Source organism: Heloderma suspectum, chromosome 3, assembly GCF_057233095.1.
Source record: "Heloderma suspectum isolate Gila_16-S chromosome 3, 16-S_ref, whole genome shotgun sequence".
In the NCBI taxonomy this organism is placed as follows: Eukaryota; Metazoa; Chordata; class Lepidosauria; order Squamata; family Helodermatidae; genus Heloderma; species Heloderma suspectum.
Window position 1 is genome coordinate 125,371,244 of NC_139460.1, and position 14,803 is coordinate 125,386,046.

Below are 14,803 nucleotides of genomic sequence, written 5' to 3' on the forward strand. Positions count from 1 at the left end.
TGGATGTGACTAGTGCGAGGATAACTGAGGCAAGGTCCATCCTCTCCAGATAGGGCTGCAGTTGGCGTACCAGTCTAGGCTGGTAAAAAGCACTCCTGGACACTGCAGCCACCTGAGCTTCCCCAGTTAGCTCAGAGTTCAGGAGGACTCCCAGACTGCACACTTGGTCTTTCAGGGGGAGTGCAACACCATCTAAAACCAGTTGTAAACCTCCACCTGAAGTAATTGGTTTCCCAACCTACAGTACCTCTGTCTTGTCTGGATTAAGTTTCAGCTTGTTCACCCTCATCCCACTTACTTGGGAGTAAGCCCATTGTGAGCTTGGTGGGGTGGGGGATTAGAGCTATCTGTTTTCGTTGCAGGGAAGCATTTTGCTCAAGCATTTACATGGCAGAGATGTAGTTTGAATCGAGGAAAGTCCGTCCTCAGCAAGTTCATAGCACTATGCTGGCATTACACACTGCCAATTGGCATCATTAACTTTTATTACTAGCTTATCTCCAATCTTTTTGAAAGTGGGATAAAGGGGGAAATGTGCAGGAGATGGCTTGGAGGTTGACGACATCATGTAAAGGACCCGCAAACTTCCAGGAGTGACCAATCACGAGCATGCAATGAATTGCTCGTGTAGAGACACCCATTATGAATACTGCTCAGGCTATCTAATGTATTAGTCTAAAAGCACACATATATATGGCCAAGCAGACTGGGGCGAGACCTGTTAGACTGAAAGGCCTCTCTAGAAGTGGTAAGGTCTGTTCTAGCAACCTTGGATACTGAGGATGATGTTGGCACCTTCACTTATCTTTATTTATTTATTTTCTAAATCTCTAAAATTTATAAACTTAGCTTCATTCACAAGGTATCCCAGGGCAATTTACAACATTAAAACAAACAAACCCAATATAAAAACCATGCAATTATCCATTAAAATATAAATTTAAAAACTCTACAACCAGCAAGCCAAACACTTTGCTGAACTGAATTCAAACCCTACTAGCCAGCAATAACCAATGGCATTCTACATAGGACAAACAGGCCAGTCTCTACACAAAAGAATGGACACAAATCTGACATCAGAAATGGCAATGTTCAAAAACCAGTGGGGAAATATTACAACCTCTCAGGATGCTTTGTCAACGACCTTGAACAAAGGAGCTTCAAAGAAAGATATCGAAGCAAAATTATTGAAACAGAACTTACCAACTCTGTTTCCTGTGGTTTGAACAAGGACAAAGTTGTGTTTTTTTAAAGAAATCACAGTACGTGTGTGAATGTGCTCACCAATGCAATGATATAAGGATTATTACCCATTTCACAGCAATCCCAGCTGCTGGTAAGAAAATGTTAATTAAAACAAAGTGGGAGGGGTAGGGCACTTTGGTTGTTGTTCGGTCATTAAGTCGTGTCCGACTCTTCGTGACCCCATGGACCATAGCACGCCAGGGCTTCCTGTTCTCCGCTCTCTCCCGGAGTGTGCTCAAGTTCATAGTCATTGCATCGGTGATGCTATCTAGCCATCTCATCCTCTGCCATCCCCTTCTCCTAGAAAAGTGTCTGTGGGGGCACATTGGCATTTCTGGGCACACCCTGAGAGAGATTCTAGCGTCTTAACACATGGCCCTGACCTGAATAGTGCACCTTCCACCTGCGGATGGTTAATACATAGAATGTGCTTAAGTATTGTTCTGGTAAGTTCTTAGCTGTGGTATGCGTGCTTTGATATGTATGCAGGTTGTTCATGGGTGCTTCCACATGGGGCATTATTACAGTGCGTCTGCCAGAGTCTCATGGGTAGAAAAGGGAGGCAACTAGGGTAACCTGAAATTGCTGTAGGGCTCATTATTACAGGGTCTTACCGTGTATCATGACATCAAGCTTTGGCGTCCCTCTGCTTGTTTTATCAAGAGGATACGGGAGGTGCCAACCAGGAAATGCAAGAACCAAGTTCCTTCACTCCCCCAACAAAGAAAAAACAACAACAGAAATGAGACACCGCAGGGACAGCTTTTGTCTAGCTCCCCCTCAGGACTGAGAAATTACAGTTTCTAGGGAAGGGGACAACTCTCCTCAGACACAGAGCGTTTGTTGGGAAAAGACAAGATGGTAAAAGGAAACAAGCAGCTCACAGAAAACCACTCTTAAGAGATACTGGCAGGATCCCCCCTTCCCCATTTACCTCCGATTCCTTTGTCTCTGTTACAGTGTAACCCAATTTAGGACTTGCAACAAGGGAGAGTGCCAGCCACTAAAAAATGTAGAAAAAGCTTCCCACCTTCACCTGAAAATGCAGAGTTTGCATCTGTAGCTGAACTTTGCCCTGACTATGGAATGTATAAAAGCCTTGCCCTCCATGAAAGAAGCATTTACCATTCTTGTGGAGTCCCAAGTACAGGTATTGCTGACTAGGCTTTCTGGGAGTTAGTTTATGGAATTGAAAGGCACCTCAAAGGTAATCTAGCCAACCCCTGCTGATGCAGGAAATCTGCTGCTACATCATCCCTGATAGATAGCCATCCTTCCTCTTGTTTCTCAGTAGCCCTGTTTTGGCTACATCAGCATCATAATTCAGCACCTGGGTTCACACTTGGTATGTATGATGAAAGAGGCGAGGAGACCTGGAACTGATATCTGTGTTGATAAATACATGTACTATTGTGCTGATAATATGCAGAGGTGCTACTGGAACCCATCTCAGGAAACTTCCACTCTGGATTTTATGGCTTTGTATTTCTGGTACAGTTCCCACCACAAGAAAATATAACTGTTAAAATGGTAAAAGAACAGTTCATTTTTCCTGTAGTTTGAAATGATAAATCTCCACTGAAATCAATAGGGAGATTTTAAAAGGCTGCAGTTCCCAAAATGCTTATTGCTCATAAACAGCAATCCACCACTGAAGACTCTCTTGCCTCACAGGTCTTCACTGGTGGGAAAGGTGGGGTATATGTTTTGAACTATCCTGGACTGCTGACATGTATTAATATGCATGTTCCAAAATACATTACTTTGTTAGTATTTTGGTACCATTAGATGAGAAGGATTTTTTTTAAAAAAAATTGCACATACTTATAAAAATCTTACACATATTTATAAATAGTAACTGCTGATGGGAAGCAAAAAATTCCCCATTTTCAAAAAAAGGGGAGCATTTCCTATTTTGACAGGAAAGTTTTAATGCCTTCATAAGTTTCCTTTGGAGCTATACTTAGGGTGGTATCATATATTACTTTTCCTGTACAAAATTTGCACACCACAGATTAACCCCTGAATAGGGGAAAAAAATTATTACTGCATGGAGGATGGTGTAAATATATATATTTTTTGCTGAGGTATGTTGGTTGGCCATATGCTGTCAATTTCTGTGTATAGCAAAGTGGCTCATGATAAAACAAATGGAATTCATTTTCACAGTAAGTAGAATCCAAGTGCCTGTGATCCAGTTCTTATCAGAAATAAACCAGCTTAGGAATCTATTGAACAGTTCTGATGGGCAATCATTTTACAATGTTCATCAAGTTTGCTTTGATTTCAGCTAAAGATCTAGTGACACATACAACAAACCAATATTACAGGTATATTTGTGGCACCGAATAGCGTGTTGTGCTGTGAGCAAAAGCAGCTTATTTCTACGGCCAAGGAAGGTGCAGGGTCTCCAACACGAGCCAGGAAGAACAATGACTTCTAGAGAAGATATTGACAACTTTAATCTCTTATTTCAGTACCAGCATGGATGTCTTCTCTCCAAGGTACGTGTAGATACTTTTAATTTGTTAATGGATGTGTATTGTGATAAAAAATCTGGTCTTTTCTAAATAACTTTTCTTCATTAGAATTTAGCAGATGACTACCTCCTTTGCTGTTCCACTGGTGGAAAATATTGCTTTTCCTTTTGATGCCCTGTTGAAATGTGAGATATCAATACAAGTTCCATGTACTTTTACTGATGAACTGGTTGATGCTAGTCCTCATGCATATCTAGGAAACTGGATGCATCTGTGCATTTGATCTGTCTTAATACTCTGCTTCCAGTACTGAAGCAGTCCAAAGATACTTTCATGCCATTATTGCATACGACCAATCCTGCTGGCTGGCTAAAGCAGGGCTTCCTGCAAGATTTTGTGCATGGGAACTTGGGGAAAGAACACTGGATTCTCCATGTGGTTCCTTTTTCAAATTGGACCACGTAGGGGTTGTGGAGGTAGGGCAGGAAGACATTGCAGCCCACAGCTATAATAGGAACCTGCGTCCAGCAAAGCCTCTTGCACCACTCTGAAGAGAAACTGCGAGGAACGCACCTATTTCCCCTTTGCCTTTGTCTTTGAAACCTTTGTGCAGAATGGCCTTCAGCTGACAATGGTATCATTCAATAGTCTGAAGGTCACAGGGGTCATGTATTGAAATAATGAAGTACGATGAAAACCAACAAGTGATGTATTTTGTGGCTCAAAAGTATTTTCCTTGAACATCCTGTCTCCCTCTATAAACTTCCTAAGTGTAGTCTAACCACTCTTCTTTTTGCACTTTTCTGCCTTTGTTCCAGATTGTGTTTGCAGCCTGTGAGTTGGGAGTATTTGATCTGCTGCTGAAGTCGGGAGGACTCCTGAACTCAGCAACTATTGCAGAACGTCTGGGCACCAGCCTCACTGGAATGGAGAGGCTGCTGGAGGCCTGTGTGGGCTTAAAGCTCCTGAGAATGGAGAGGAAAGATGACAGAGGTAAGTATATTAAAAAGGTAAAGGTGTCCCCAACCAGTCGTGTCTGACTCTAGGGTGTGGTGCTCATCTCTATTTCTAAGCCGAAGAGCCAGCGCTGTCCGAAGACGCTTCCATGGTCATGAAGTATATTACAGAGGTGCAAAAATGCAGCCTGCAGGCTAAAGACAGCCCCCCAAGCCCTGTCTGGAAAGCGTTGAGACCCCCAGGATCTGTTGCCTCTGAAAAAAGATGGAGGGAAAGGAAAACCCTTAGGGGGGTGTTTCCACCAGTGATTTACTCTCAGCCGGCTACATATTGAGGTCGTTTGGGATACATGACGTCGTGACCACCCAGCAGCCACCCCGGGGCTTATCAAGGAAAAAATGGATTTCCTGAGACTGCTTAAAGTCCGATGCTTTTCCTCAAGTTGGGTTCTCCCGGGTATAGTTGCTGTGTGCCCCAACCCTTGCATTTGCCTCAGGTATGCTAGCCCTGCCCAGGACTGTTCCTTTTGCCATGACCTTGGTCAATGGGTGTTTCCTGTCTCTGCACAAACCATTTAGTGTCTACTCAGAAGTAACTAATTACTTTACACCTTTGTTATAGAGATCTTGTGCAGCATCGGCTTAGAAAGGGGGCTGCTTTCCCATCCCTGTGTCCCCCACCCCACCCTCTTTCCTAGCACAAGCATATGTGTGTCTACTCGGAAGTAACTCCCACTTGTCTCAATGAGGCTGCTCCTGAAATGCAGGTGCATCTGGAGCTTCAAGGGAAAGGAGAAAGGGGGCGGGGGGGAAGCCTCTCTTATTGGTTGAGCAGCCCCTGCCAGTCAGATGATGTTCATTCCACCCCTCACCCTCACCCAGAAGTGTGTTCAGTGGAGTGATTTTTACTGGTGCAGAGCACTCACTTGTGGAGCCCTGCATGGACCAAAGTGCAGCAAAGCTGATTCCTTTTTTTAAAAAAACCAGTACTCCTCTATTCGCTTCTCCTTCCATTGTCGTGGAAACACCCCAGGCTCCATAGTTCCTGCCATAGAAGCTTCACTTCTAAATCGTCCTTGGAAGTAGTGCTCAAAGATTCCCGCCTGCTTCCTGGGACATTCTGGAGATGCTCTTAGAACAAGGCTTCTGTGGAAGGAATCAGAGCCCATTCCTATACCTTTCCAGCCTGTTTTTGGTGGTGGAGGAGGGAAGGGGTGTGTTAAAGTTTTAAGTGTGCATATGTTTAAGTAAGTGGGGGAAAAGTGAGTGGATGTGGATATGAGCGGGGACAGTGTGTGTGTATGTGTGTTTGTGTATCCGTATGTGGGACATAGAGATTCCCATTGCTTGACAGATAACCCCAAGGGAATGAAGCATAAATGGCTGATATTTTGCTGTTGTTGTAGCAACCATTTTGTTCATGCAGTTTCTGTTAGGGAGAAAAATGTATCCTGCACAAAGGTGTGACAACACTGGTGTTTTTTCCCCTTCCAGAAGCTCTTTATGGAAACACAAATATTTCCAATCTCTATTTTGCTGAAGCAAGTCCAAAGTCTCAGTATGGTGGCATGATGTTTTTCTCTGATATTTCCACTTCAAATTTGCTTTACTTGAAAGATGCTGTGAGGTGAGAAGAGAGAGGTCTATGTACTAATGTAGAAAACTATTATCTGTGGTGAAGTTACAAAATTACATTTATTATAGTTGTGATTATAGCGCAAGCACATGCTACAAGCAACAGTATAGTACTGCAATTGTGGGAGAAATCAGACTATTTTTTTAAAAGTCCATTAACTGCATGCCTACCTTTACAGCTGTGCAGCAATGCAAGTTTTAAAATAAATTGTGTTGCTAATCACAGCTGTGCTGCTCAGTAGATGTGCAGTGAAAAATAGCCTCAGAAAAAACCCATGCATTTCCTCCCTGTAAATCCCATCAAAATCCTTGCAGGGAAAGATCAGGGGAGGGGAGGAGGAGCTTTACAGCTTTAAGGCCTCTCCCACCAGTAAAAGTTATAATACCACTAGGTTGGACTGGCTTGACTATTCCAAGGTAATTACAGCCTGTGATGTTTAGAGTCCATTTTAAAAACAATGCATTTCATTAAATGGATAGTACACTCTGTGTAAGGGGGCGGGGAAAGACTCTGAAATTTAGTTTGCTAGTTATGCTGCCTTATTTTCATAACATTAAAATAAATATTCTGTTTCAGGGAAGGAAAAAGCCAGATGGATAAAGTATCTGACAAACCATCCAAAGATTTCTGTGAGGCTGTTTATAGGTAAAAGTAACATTTTTTGTGTTCATCATCTGGTTGTGATGAAACATGATTGTTTCTCATCAGATTAAACCTTGCTAATGGAATTGTATACATAATGCCCTGTGGTATTTCTCTCCCCCATCTCCTTCTTATGTCTATTATTTATATTCCAACCTTTTCTTCTTTTGATGGCATCCAGGGACATTTTTTCAACAAAAATGAAAAGTTTTGTTCGTTTTTTTGTTTTTTGAATGCCCTCTGAAAGCAGGGCTATTATGCAGACTAGCTGGGAAGGATTTTCCTGCTTTGCCTATGGGGCACTGCACTAAAGCCCAATATTGAAATACCAGTGCTTTCACTCACCACAAGAGTGTCTTGTCAGACTTCACATTCTTCCACAGTGTAATTTACCATAATCCAGAGATCTGAATGTGCAGACACAGAAATCCTCATTTGCTTCATCAGAGGGACTTAATCGGTTTGCACAACCATTGAAATAAAATCATCATAGTAGGGTTGGAAGGGGCCTACAAGGCCATCGAGTCCAACCCCCAACAAGGGGTTGAAATGATCAAGTCCTTGTTGGATAAGCCCTGTATATCCATTAGAGCAGGGGTAGGCAGACTTCAGGCTTGCTACAGGATCGACTTTGGTTTGTAGTGGATACTTGAGATCCACGACCTGGAGCCTGTGCAACAGACAAAAACTTAGACTTGAAGATTCTGAGTGCAGGGATTTGTTTTGAGTACTAGGACTGAATGGAGCTCACAGTCCTTCCACCCAAATCATCCAGAGATCTACCAGTAGATCCAGATGTATCTTCACCCCATGTTTGCATTAGTTTCCATATGCTGATAAAGAATTCCAGTGATGAATTATTTTATGCAAAAAATAGTTGGGAAAGAAATTTTGGAAGTACGTGGATAGTGTTGTGAAATATCGGGTGATGATGATGACGACAATGATGATGATGGTACAATCCATGTACATTGTGCAGTACAAAAAAACTGAAATAACAGGCCCTTACCCCCAAGATACTTACAATCTAGAAAATCTTGAGGTACCAGATTTATTTTATTTAGTTATTTAAAATAATGTTTAAGCCACTGTTGCCCTCCCAAGGCGGCATACAACACAAAAACCACATGAAGTGGATACAATACAAATCAAAAAGCACAAATTCAATTAAAACTCTTAAAAACAAATCTTACTAATACAAATCAGTACAAACAGAATTTGCCAGTAAAACCAGCAGCCCAGAAATTATGGGCAGTTTGGCGAAATCAGGTGGGTTTTCAGATCTTGCAAAGAATGGGCCTGACGAATGCCTGATGGAAGGTGATTCCAGAGGCCCAGGGCCATAACCGAGAAGGCCTTCAGCAACCTAAACTCCCTTGCTGGTGGTCAAACAAGAAGGGCCACATTGATGACTTCAGGCAGGCCAGTGCAGGAGAAAGCAGCCCTTCAAGTAGTTTCGGCCCAACCCTTGTAAGCCTTTAAAGGTTAAACCCAGTGCTTTGAATTGGGCTCAGAAACGCACAGGCAACTAGTGCAGTTGGGGCAGTATCAGTGTCAGTAGCTAGGTACCTCTATTCTGCACCAGCTGAAGTTCCCAAACTGTCTTCAAAGGCAGCTCCGCATAGAACATATTACAGTAGTCTAGCGAGGATATCACCAGAGCATGAGTAACCAAGAAAAGATCCTCTCTCTCCAGATAGGGTTGTAGCTGGCATACCAGCCTAAGCCAATGAGAAGTAGTCCTGGGCCAGATCTACATCTTGTGTCATATTGATACAATCCCATCATGATGACACTATATCTGTCTGGCACAAGTACATCTCATAATACACACAATGATATCTGCTGCGATATTTTGGAAAATAAGGAATAAAAAGCAGGAAATAACACTAGAAAAGCGCTATATGGAATACGTAATGTGTCCCACAGTAATCAGTGCACTTCAGTACCGATAAAAAGCACTAGCCCTGGACACCACCACCATCTGAGCTTCCCCAGTTAAGGTGGAGTCCAGGAGCACACCCAAACTATGCACTTATTCCTTCAAGGGGACTGGAACTCCATCTAGGACCAGACTTAATCCTCTGTCCAAATTAGTTGGTTTCCCCACCCACATTACCTTCATTTTGTTTGGATTAAGTCTCAGCTTGTTTGCCCTCATCCATCTCTGAACCGCCTCCAGACACTTGTTCAGAAGTTAAATGGCCTCCCTAAGATCATAGATATGAGAAATATTGCGGAGTATCATTTGCATCGATAGCACTTCAGCCCAGATCTGCACATGAGTTCCCCCATGAGTTCCTATTTGTCCCTATAGGAGACAAAATGAAACCTTGCAGCACTCCACAGGCCAATGTCTATGGGGAAGAGCAGAAGTCCCGAAGCAGCACCTTCTGAGACTGTTCATCCAGGAAGGAATGGAGCCACCATAAGACCGTGCCTCCTATCTCCCCCCCCCCATTTTTTATTGTGATTTTTAACAAAACAAACCGAAAACATAACAAAACCAAAAAAAGAGGAAAGAACAACCCCCCCCAATACAACATGTTCTAAAATCCTCAATTTCAAAGATTACAATATTCAAGAAAGGAAAAAAAGGGGGGGGGAAATAGGTTACACATGCCCCTCAGTAAAAGCAGACCAGATATCCAAATATAAGTCCATCTGCAAGTTATGCTTAATACCACTCTTTCAAATGTTGCTAGTGTTGTTAGGTCTTCAGTCCACTGTGTTATAGGCGTTGGGCTTTTATCCTTCCAATAATGTAATATCAGTCTTTTAGCAACCAAAAGGGCATGAAAAATCCATTTATGCTGACCATGTGTTACGTTCCAAGAAGCAGGTAAGTAACTGAAAAGAACATTTGCATCAGTAAATATTAAAGAGCTTTCCAATACAAAATTTATCCGTATAATAACTTCCTCCCCAAAGGAGGCAACCATTGGGCATTTCCAAAATGTATGAATAAGAGAAGCATTGACTGCATTACACCTCCAACATTTAGCCAAATTTGACAAGCCTTTATTAAAAAGACGTTGTGGTGTCCAATAGACCCCAAAATATTTTTTTGCTGAATAAGGTGTAACTGAAGATCCATTAAAATGTCTGATACGAACACCAAGATGGCAGTCCATTGATTAAACAAAATAGGACATTCCAATTCCCTGTTCCATTCCTGCTGTAAACCACTTGTATCATATTTATTCATTGATAATAAGTATTTGTAAACATGAATAGTAGGTCGATATATCTGACCAGCTTCAATAAGTATTTCCAACAGCGAAGGAGACTCCGAAGCAGTAAAAGCAGCAGACCGAATCTAGATACCAACAAATCTTTCAATTGCAAATACTGCCATTCTGCTGTAGCAGGAAAATCAAATTGGTCTCGCAAAGTTGAAAATAACAAAAACTCATCATCAACCCCCACTAACTGATCCAGGGTAAAGCTCATTTTATCCAGGTCCGTCATAAAAACATTTTCTTACCAATTCTTACATCTGGATTTGCCCATAAAGTCAGTTTAGCATGGGAAAATGGATCAAATTGTAATTGACATGACTTTATACGCCAAACTTCTCTAACTGCCAAAATTGTGGGAGGAGCTCTGTCTACCTTGATATGCCGAGGACCTAATGCCATCCATTTAAAGGGAGGCTCCAGACAAGAAGATTCCAACACTGACCAAGGTGGAAAATCTAATGGAAAAGACCAAAATTTAGTAGAGGTCAGCAAATAGGCTGGATGGTACATAGAAAACCAAACATGCCTTCATTAATTGGAAGTTGCATCCTTTTTAAAGATATTCTTGGTGGAGAGGAACCCCAGAAGAATTTACGATACAAAACATTACGTTTTTGGAAATATTTGCCAGGTATAAGTATAGGTATCCTACCGACTGTGCCTCTGATGGCCAGTCCAGATAAACAATCCAAAAGGATTCAATGGTTGATGGTATCACAAGCCAGGAGAACCAACAGGATTGCACTCCCGCCCATCCATTCCCCAGTGTAAGTCATCTACGAAGTCTATCAAGGCTGTTTCTGTCCCCAAACTGGCCTGAAATCAGATTGGGAAGGATCCAAATACTCAGCATCATCCAACACTACCTGGAGTTGAGAAGCCTCCATTCACTCCAACAACTTGCCCAAGAATGGAAAATTTGACATGGGGCAGTAATAATCAGAAACCAATTAATCTAAGCTAGATTTCTTCAATAGCGGTCTCAACACTGCTTTCTTTATGGCTGGAGGGACCAACCCTTGGGGAAGATTGTGCAGAATACAGATTGCTACAGGTATACTAATTATGGGCCCAATCCACAACAACACTGTGCCATGAAGCGGTGTGGACTACTGGACAGCCCTCCTGGACAGCTCAGTGGCCATACTTGGGATCCAAAAACCACACAGCCTGCCATCACATTCCTCATGCTGCAATGCCTGGGATGAACATTTTCAATAATGCTTTCTTACCCAGCATTTCAGAACGTAAGAGCCATGCTGGGACAGACCAAAGGCCTATCTAGCTGAGCATTTCCACTGAGGCCAACGAGATGCCTATAGGAAGCCTATAACAGGACATGAATGCAATAGCACCCTCCCACTCATGTTCCCCAGGAACTGGTATATACTGTCTCTGATACTGGAGGTGATATATACCCATCATGACTAGTAGCAATTAATGGTCTCAATCTCCATGAATTTGTCTAATCCCCTTTGCAAGCTGTCCAAGTTCATGGCCATCCGTACATTTTCTGGTAGCAAATATCATAGTCTAACTATGTGCTGTGTGAAAGGTGCTTCCTTTTTCTGTTCTGAATCACCCACCACTCAGCTTCATTGGAAGACCTTGGGTTTTAATATTATGAGAGAAGGAGAAAAATGTATTCTTATCCACATTCTCTACACCATGCATAATTTTATGTACCTCTATTATGTCTCCCAGTATACAACTTTTTTCTAAGTTCACCAGTCCCAAACGTGGGAACCTTTTGTCATAGGGAAGTTGCAAATGCTAGTTGGATGATGACTGCAACTAGATGGTGTAGTTCCAGTGGCCACAGACATGGAATGGGCGGCTACGGTCATGGGTTTCTTGCCAGGGACCGTTGAAACTACTCCCTCCAGCTGCAGCAACAACACAAAAAGACACAGGCCTAATTTACTAATCAGAGTATTTGCGGATATCCTTTCTGCTTATCTGCCGGTGTAATTTTGAATTGATAGATCAAAGGAGGGCATGAAAAAGTTCTTGAACTTCATGGATTCCACATGGCACCTGTATGGTACAGATGTGCTTGCTGCATTTGATCTTTCTCGTTTCTCAGTCATCTGTGATCTAGGGGGTAAGTACTTCAAGAATTCTCGTGTATTTATCTTTACTGGTAACCTGAAATCCTTTTGCTTAGGAGTGTTTTGAAAAAGCTTCGAGATACACAGAAATTTCCTTCTTAATTTTTTGTCTTGGTTTCCCTTTAAGGAGCTTGTGGTAACATGGCTAAGAAATGCATTTCATTGTATCCTAATTCTACTGTGACAGTTTTCGAAATGCCTGAAGTAGTGGAAATGGCAAAGCAGCTTTTTGTATCTTCAGAAGAACACCGGATTACTTTCCATGCGGGTAAATGCACAAGGCTGTACGGGAAGTGGTGGTGCTCTGTATGTGGAAAGGGGCATCATGTCACGCAAATCAGAAACTTTAAAAGGGGCAGACTGTTCCACAGAACCGCTGTGTATGACAATACCACATTCCAAAGGTGGTTTAATACTGGAGACATACTATCCTCCCCTGACCAGAACGCTCAGGGTGATCTTGGGATAGAAAATGAAATAAGGGGGCCAAAAAACAGCTTTTGAGTGTTTGTCATTCTCTTTTTAAAAAATTGCTTATTGGAATCCTCTACTGGGACATATACATTGTTCAGTGGTTTAGATTACTGTGTTTTCTTACCTTGGATGTCTAAGCTGAGAACAATAGGTAACCATGCCTTCCCCTAAAAATAATAACCCTTATTCTATTTCCATTTTTCTTTAGATATCCTCTCACTTGTTATGCTCTGCCCAACATATACCTTCTGTATATTATTGCTGTTTCCTCCTCCTTCACCTACATGAACTTCTGTCCTTAAGCTTTGAACTTCCTTTACATTGCTGCACTCCATTCATCTGTGCCCTTCTTTCACCTACATGACCTTGTGCCCTTAAGCAAGGCTGGCATGCATTAATAGTACCAGCACAAGGTAGTACCTGCCTTATAACTGGTGATTTCTTAAGGGCAGAGCTCCGCTAATTATTCCTTACATGGTATGCTTAATTAAACTGATCTCAACCTATTTTATTACAGGGGACTTTTTTAAGGATCCAGTTCCGCAAGCTGACCTATATATTTTGGCTAGGGTCCTGCATATGCTGGATGATGAAACGTATGTGCAGCTACTAACCAAAGTGCACAAGGCCTGCAATCCTGGTATGTGTTCTCATAATGGCAAAAGCTGCAAGCTGTGATGCACCAGTGAGCAAGCACTCCACCTCACCACAGTTTGGCCCAAAGTAAAGGAAGTGCTCTGAATGTCCTTCATGGAGAGCACAGGGGAATGATTTTTAAAAAAGAAATAACTATTGTTTGGCCCAAAGTTAAGGAAGTGCTTGTGTGTGTGACCAGAGCTTGGTATAGAGGCCTCATCTCTGTTAGGCATGTTTTGCAAGAAGAAGAAGAAGAAGAAGAAGAAGAAGGAGAAGGAGAAGAAGTCCATTAATTATCACCCAAAGCCACTTTGCTTACACCACAGACCCTTCTCATTATGTGTCAGGGCCACTCAGGCGAAACCACATTGCTCTTTAACCTGAGCTTCTGATCCTGGGTTGTTTGGAAAAATATAGCTGAAAGAAGTAGTTATATCTTCTCTAATGAAATATCTTTTCAAACAGGTGGTGGAGTGTTAGTGGTGGAAATGATTCTCAATGAAGATAGAACTGGGCCTTTAGAAGCCCACCTATACTCCATGCTGCTGCTGCTTCATACCAAAGGAAAAGAACGGACCCCATCAGAGCACAATGCGCTCTTCAGTGCAGCTGGCTTCAAAGAGATTCAAGTAAAGAAAAGATGCCTGTATGATGCCATTTTGGGAAGAAAGTAAAATTACTCCTGCTTCATTCCTGCTCAATGTCTAATGGAAGCTAAAATAATAAAATGTCTTATATCCTAACCATTTATTCATCTTAAAGTTTTAGACACTTATTTCAAAAGAGGACAATATGATGACATGACTTTATTTCACAAACTCGAGTGTTGTTTGTATGTCTATGTACTCCTTTGAAATGTTACTGCTTGATTCCAGGTTGCTTCCAAGCTTTCTAATTTCATCTTTTCTATGAAAGATTTATATAATTTCCTCTATTTCCAGTGCTTATGTTGTGAGTGCTGTTGCTTATGTAGCCAAAATTGCACCTTCCACAGAGAAGAGGGAGATATCAGCAGGCTTGGAGGACCTGCAAGGTCTGCACAAGTACAAAAAAATCTTTAGGGGAAATACCTTTGGCAGGGGGAGCCCAAACAGCCCAATGTGGATTGAGTGTGCTCAGTGACGATGGTATTCTGGTTGACTGTTTTGGGGGTGGGGAGGAAAACGGGATGGGTAAATGGAATGGAGTGGCTGGAATCCTGAGCAGGCAACACTTGGTAGCTACTCCAAATGACAATTTAATTCAAGACAAACCAGTGGTACCCTATGAAACTGCCACCTTATGGACCCCACTTAGGCTGTCTAACGTATCGGTCTAAAAACTTACATGTACATAGACAGGTGGACTGGAGCAAGACCTTGTTAAGACTGAAAGGTATCTC

The 14,803-nt window shown here is 42.2% G+C and overlaps 1 protein-coding gene across 1 annotated transcript; it reads left to right on the top strand.

The window, feature by feature from the left end:
• The first annotated feature begins 3,677 nt into the window (after positions 1–3,677).
• On the top strand, positions 3,678–14,163 carry LOC146350188 (acetylserotonin O-methyltransferase-like). The gene is made up of 8 exons (XM_084841784.1): positions 3,678–3,749; positions 4,544–4,718; positions 6,179–6,308; positions 6,894–6,962; positions 12,187–12,305; positions 12,440–12,580; positions 13,304–13,426; positions 13,888–14,163. The coding sequence occupies exons 1-8, from the start codon at positions 3,678–3,680 to the stop codon at positions 14,094–14,096; spliced, it is 1,038 nt and encodes a 345-aa protein (XP_084697910.1). The 3' UTR covers positions 14,097–14,163.
• Positions 14,164–14,803: the final 640 nt, after the last annotated feature.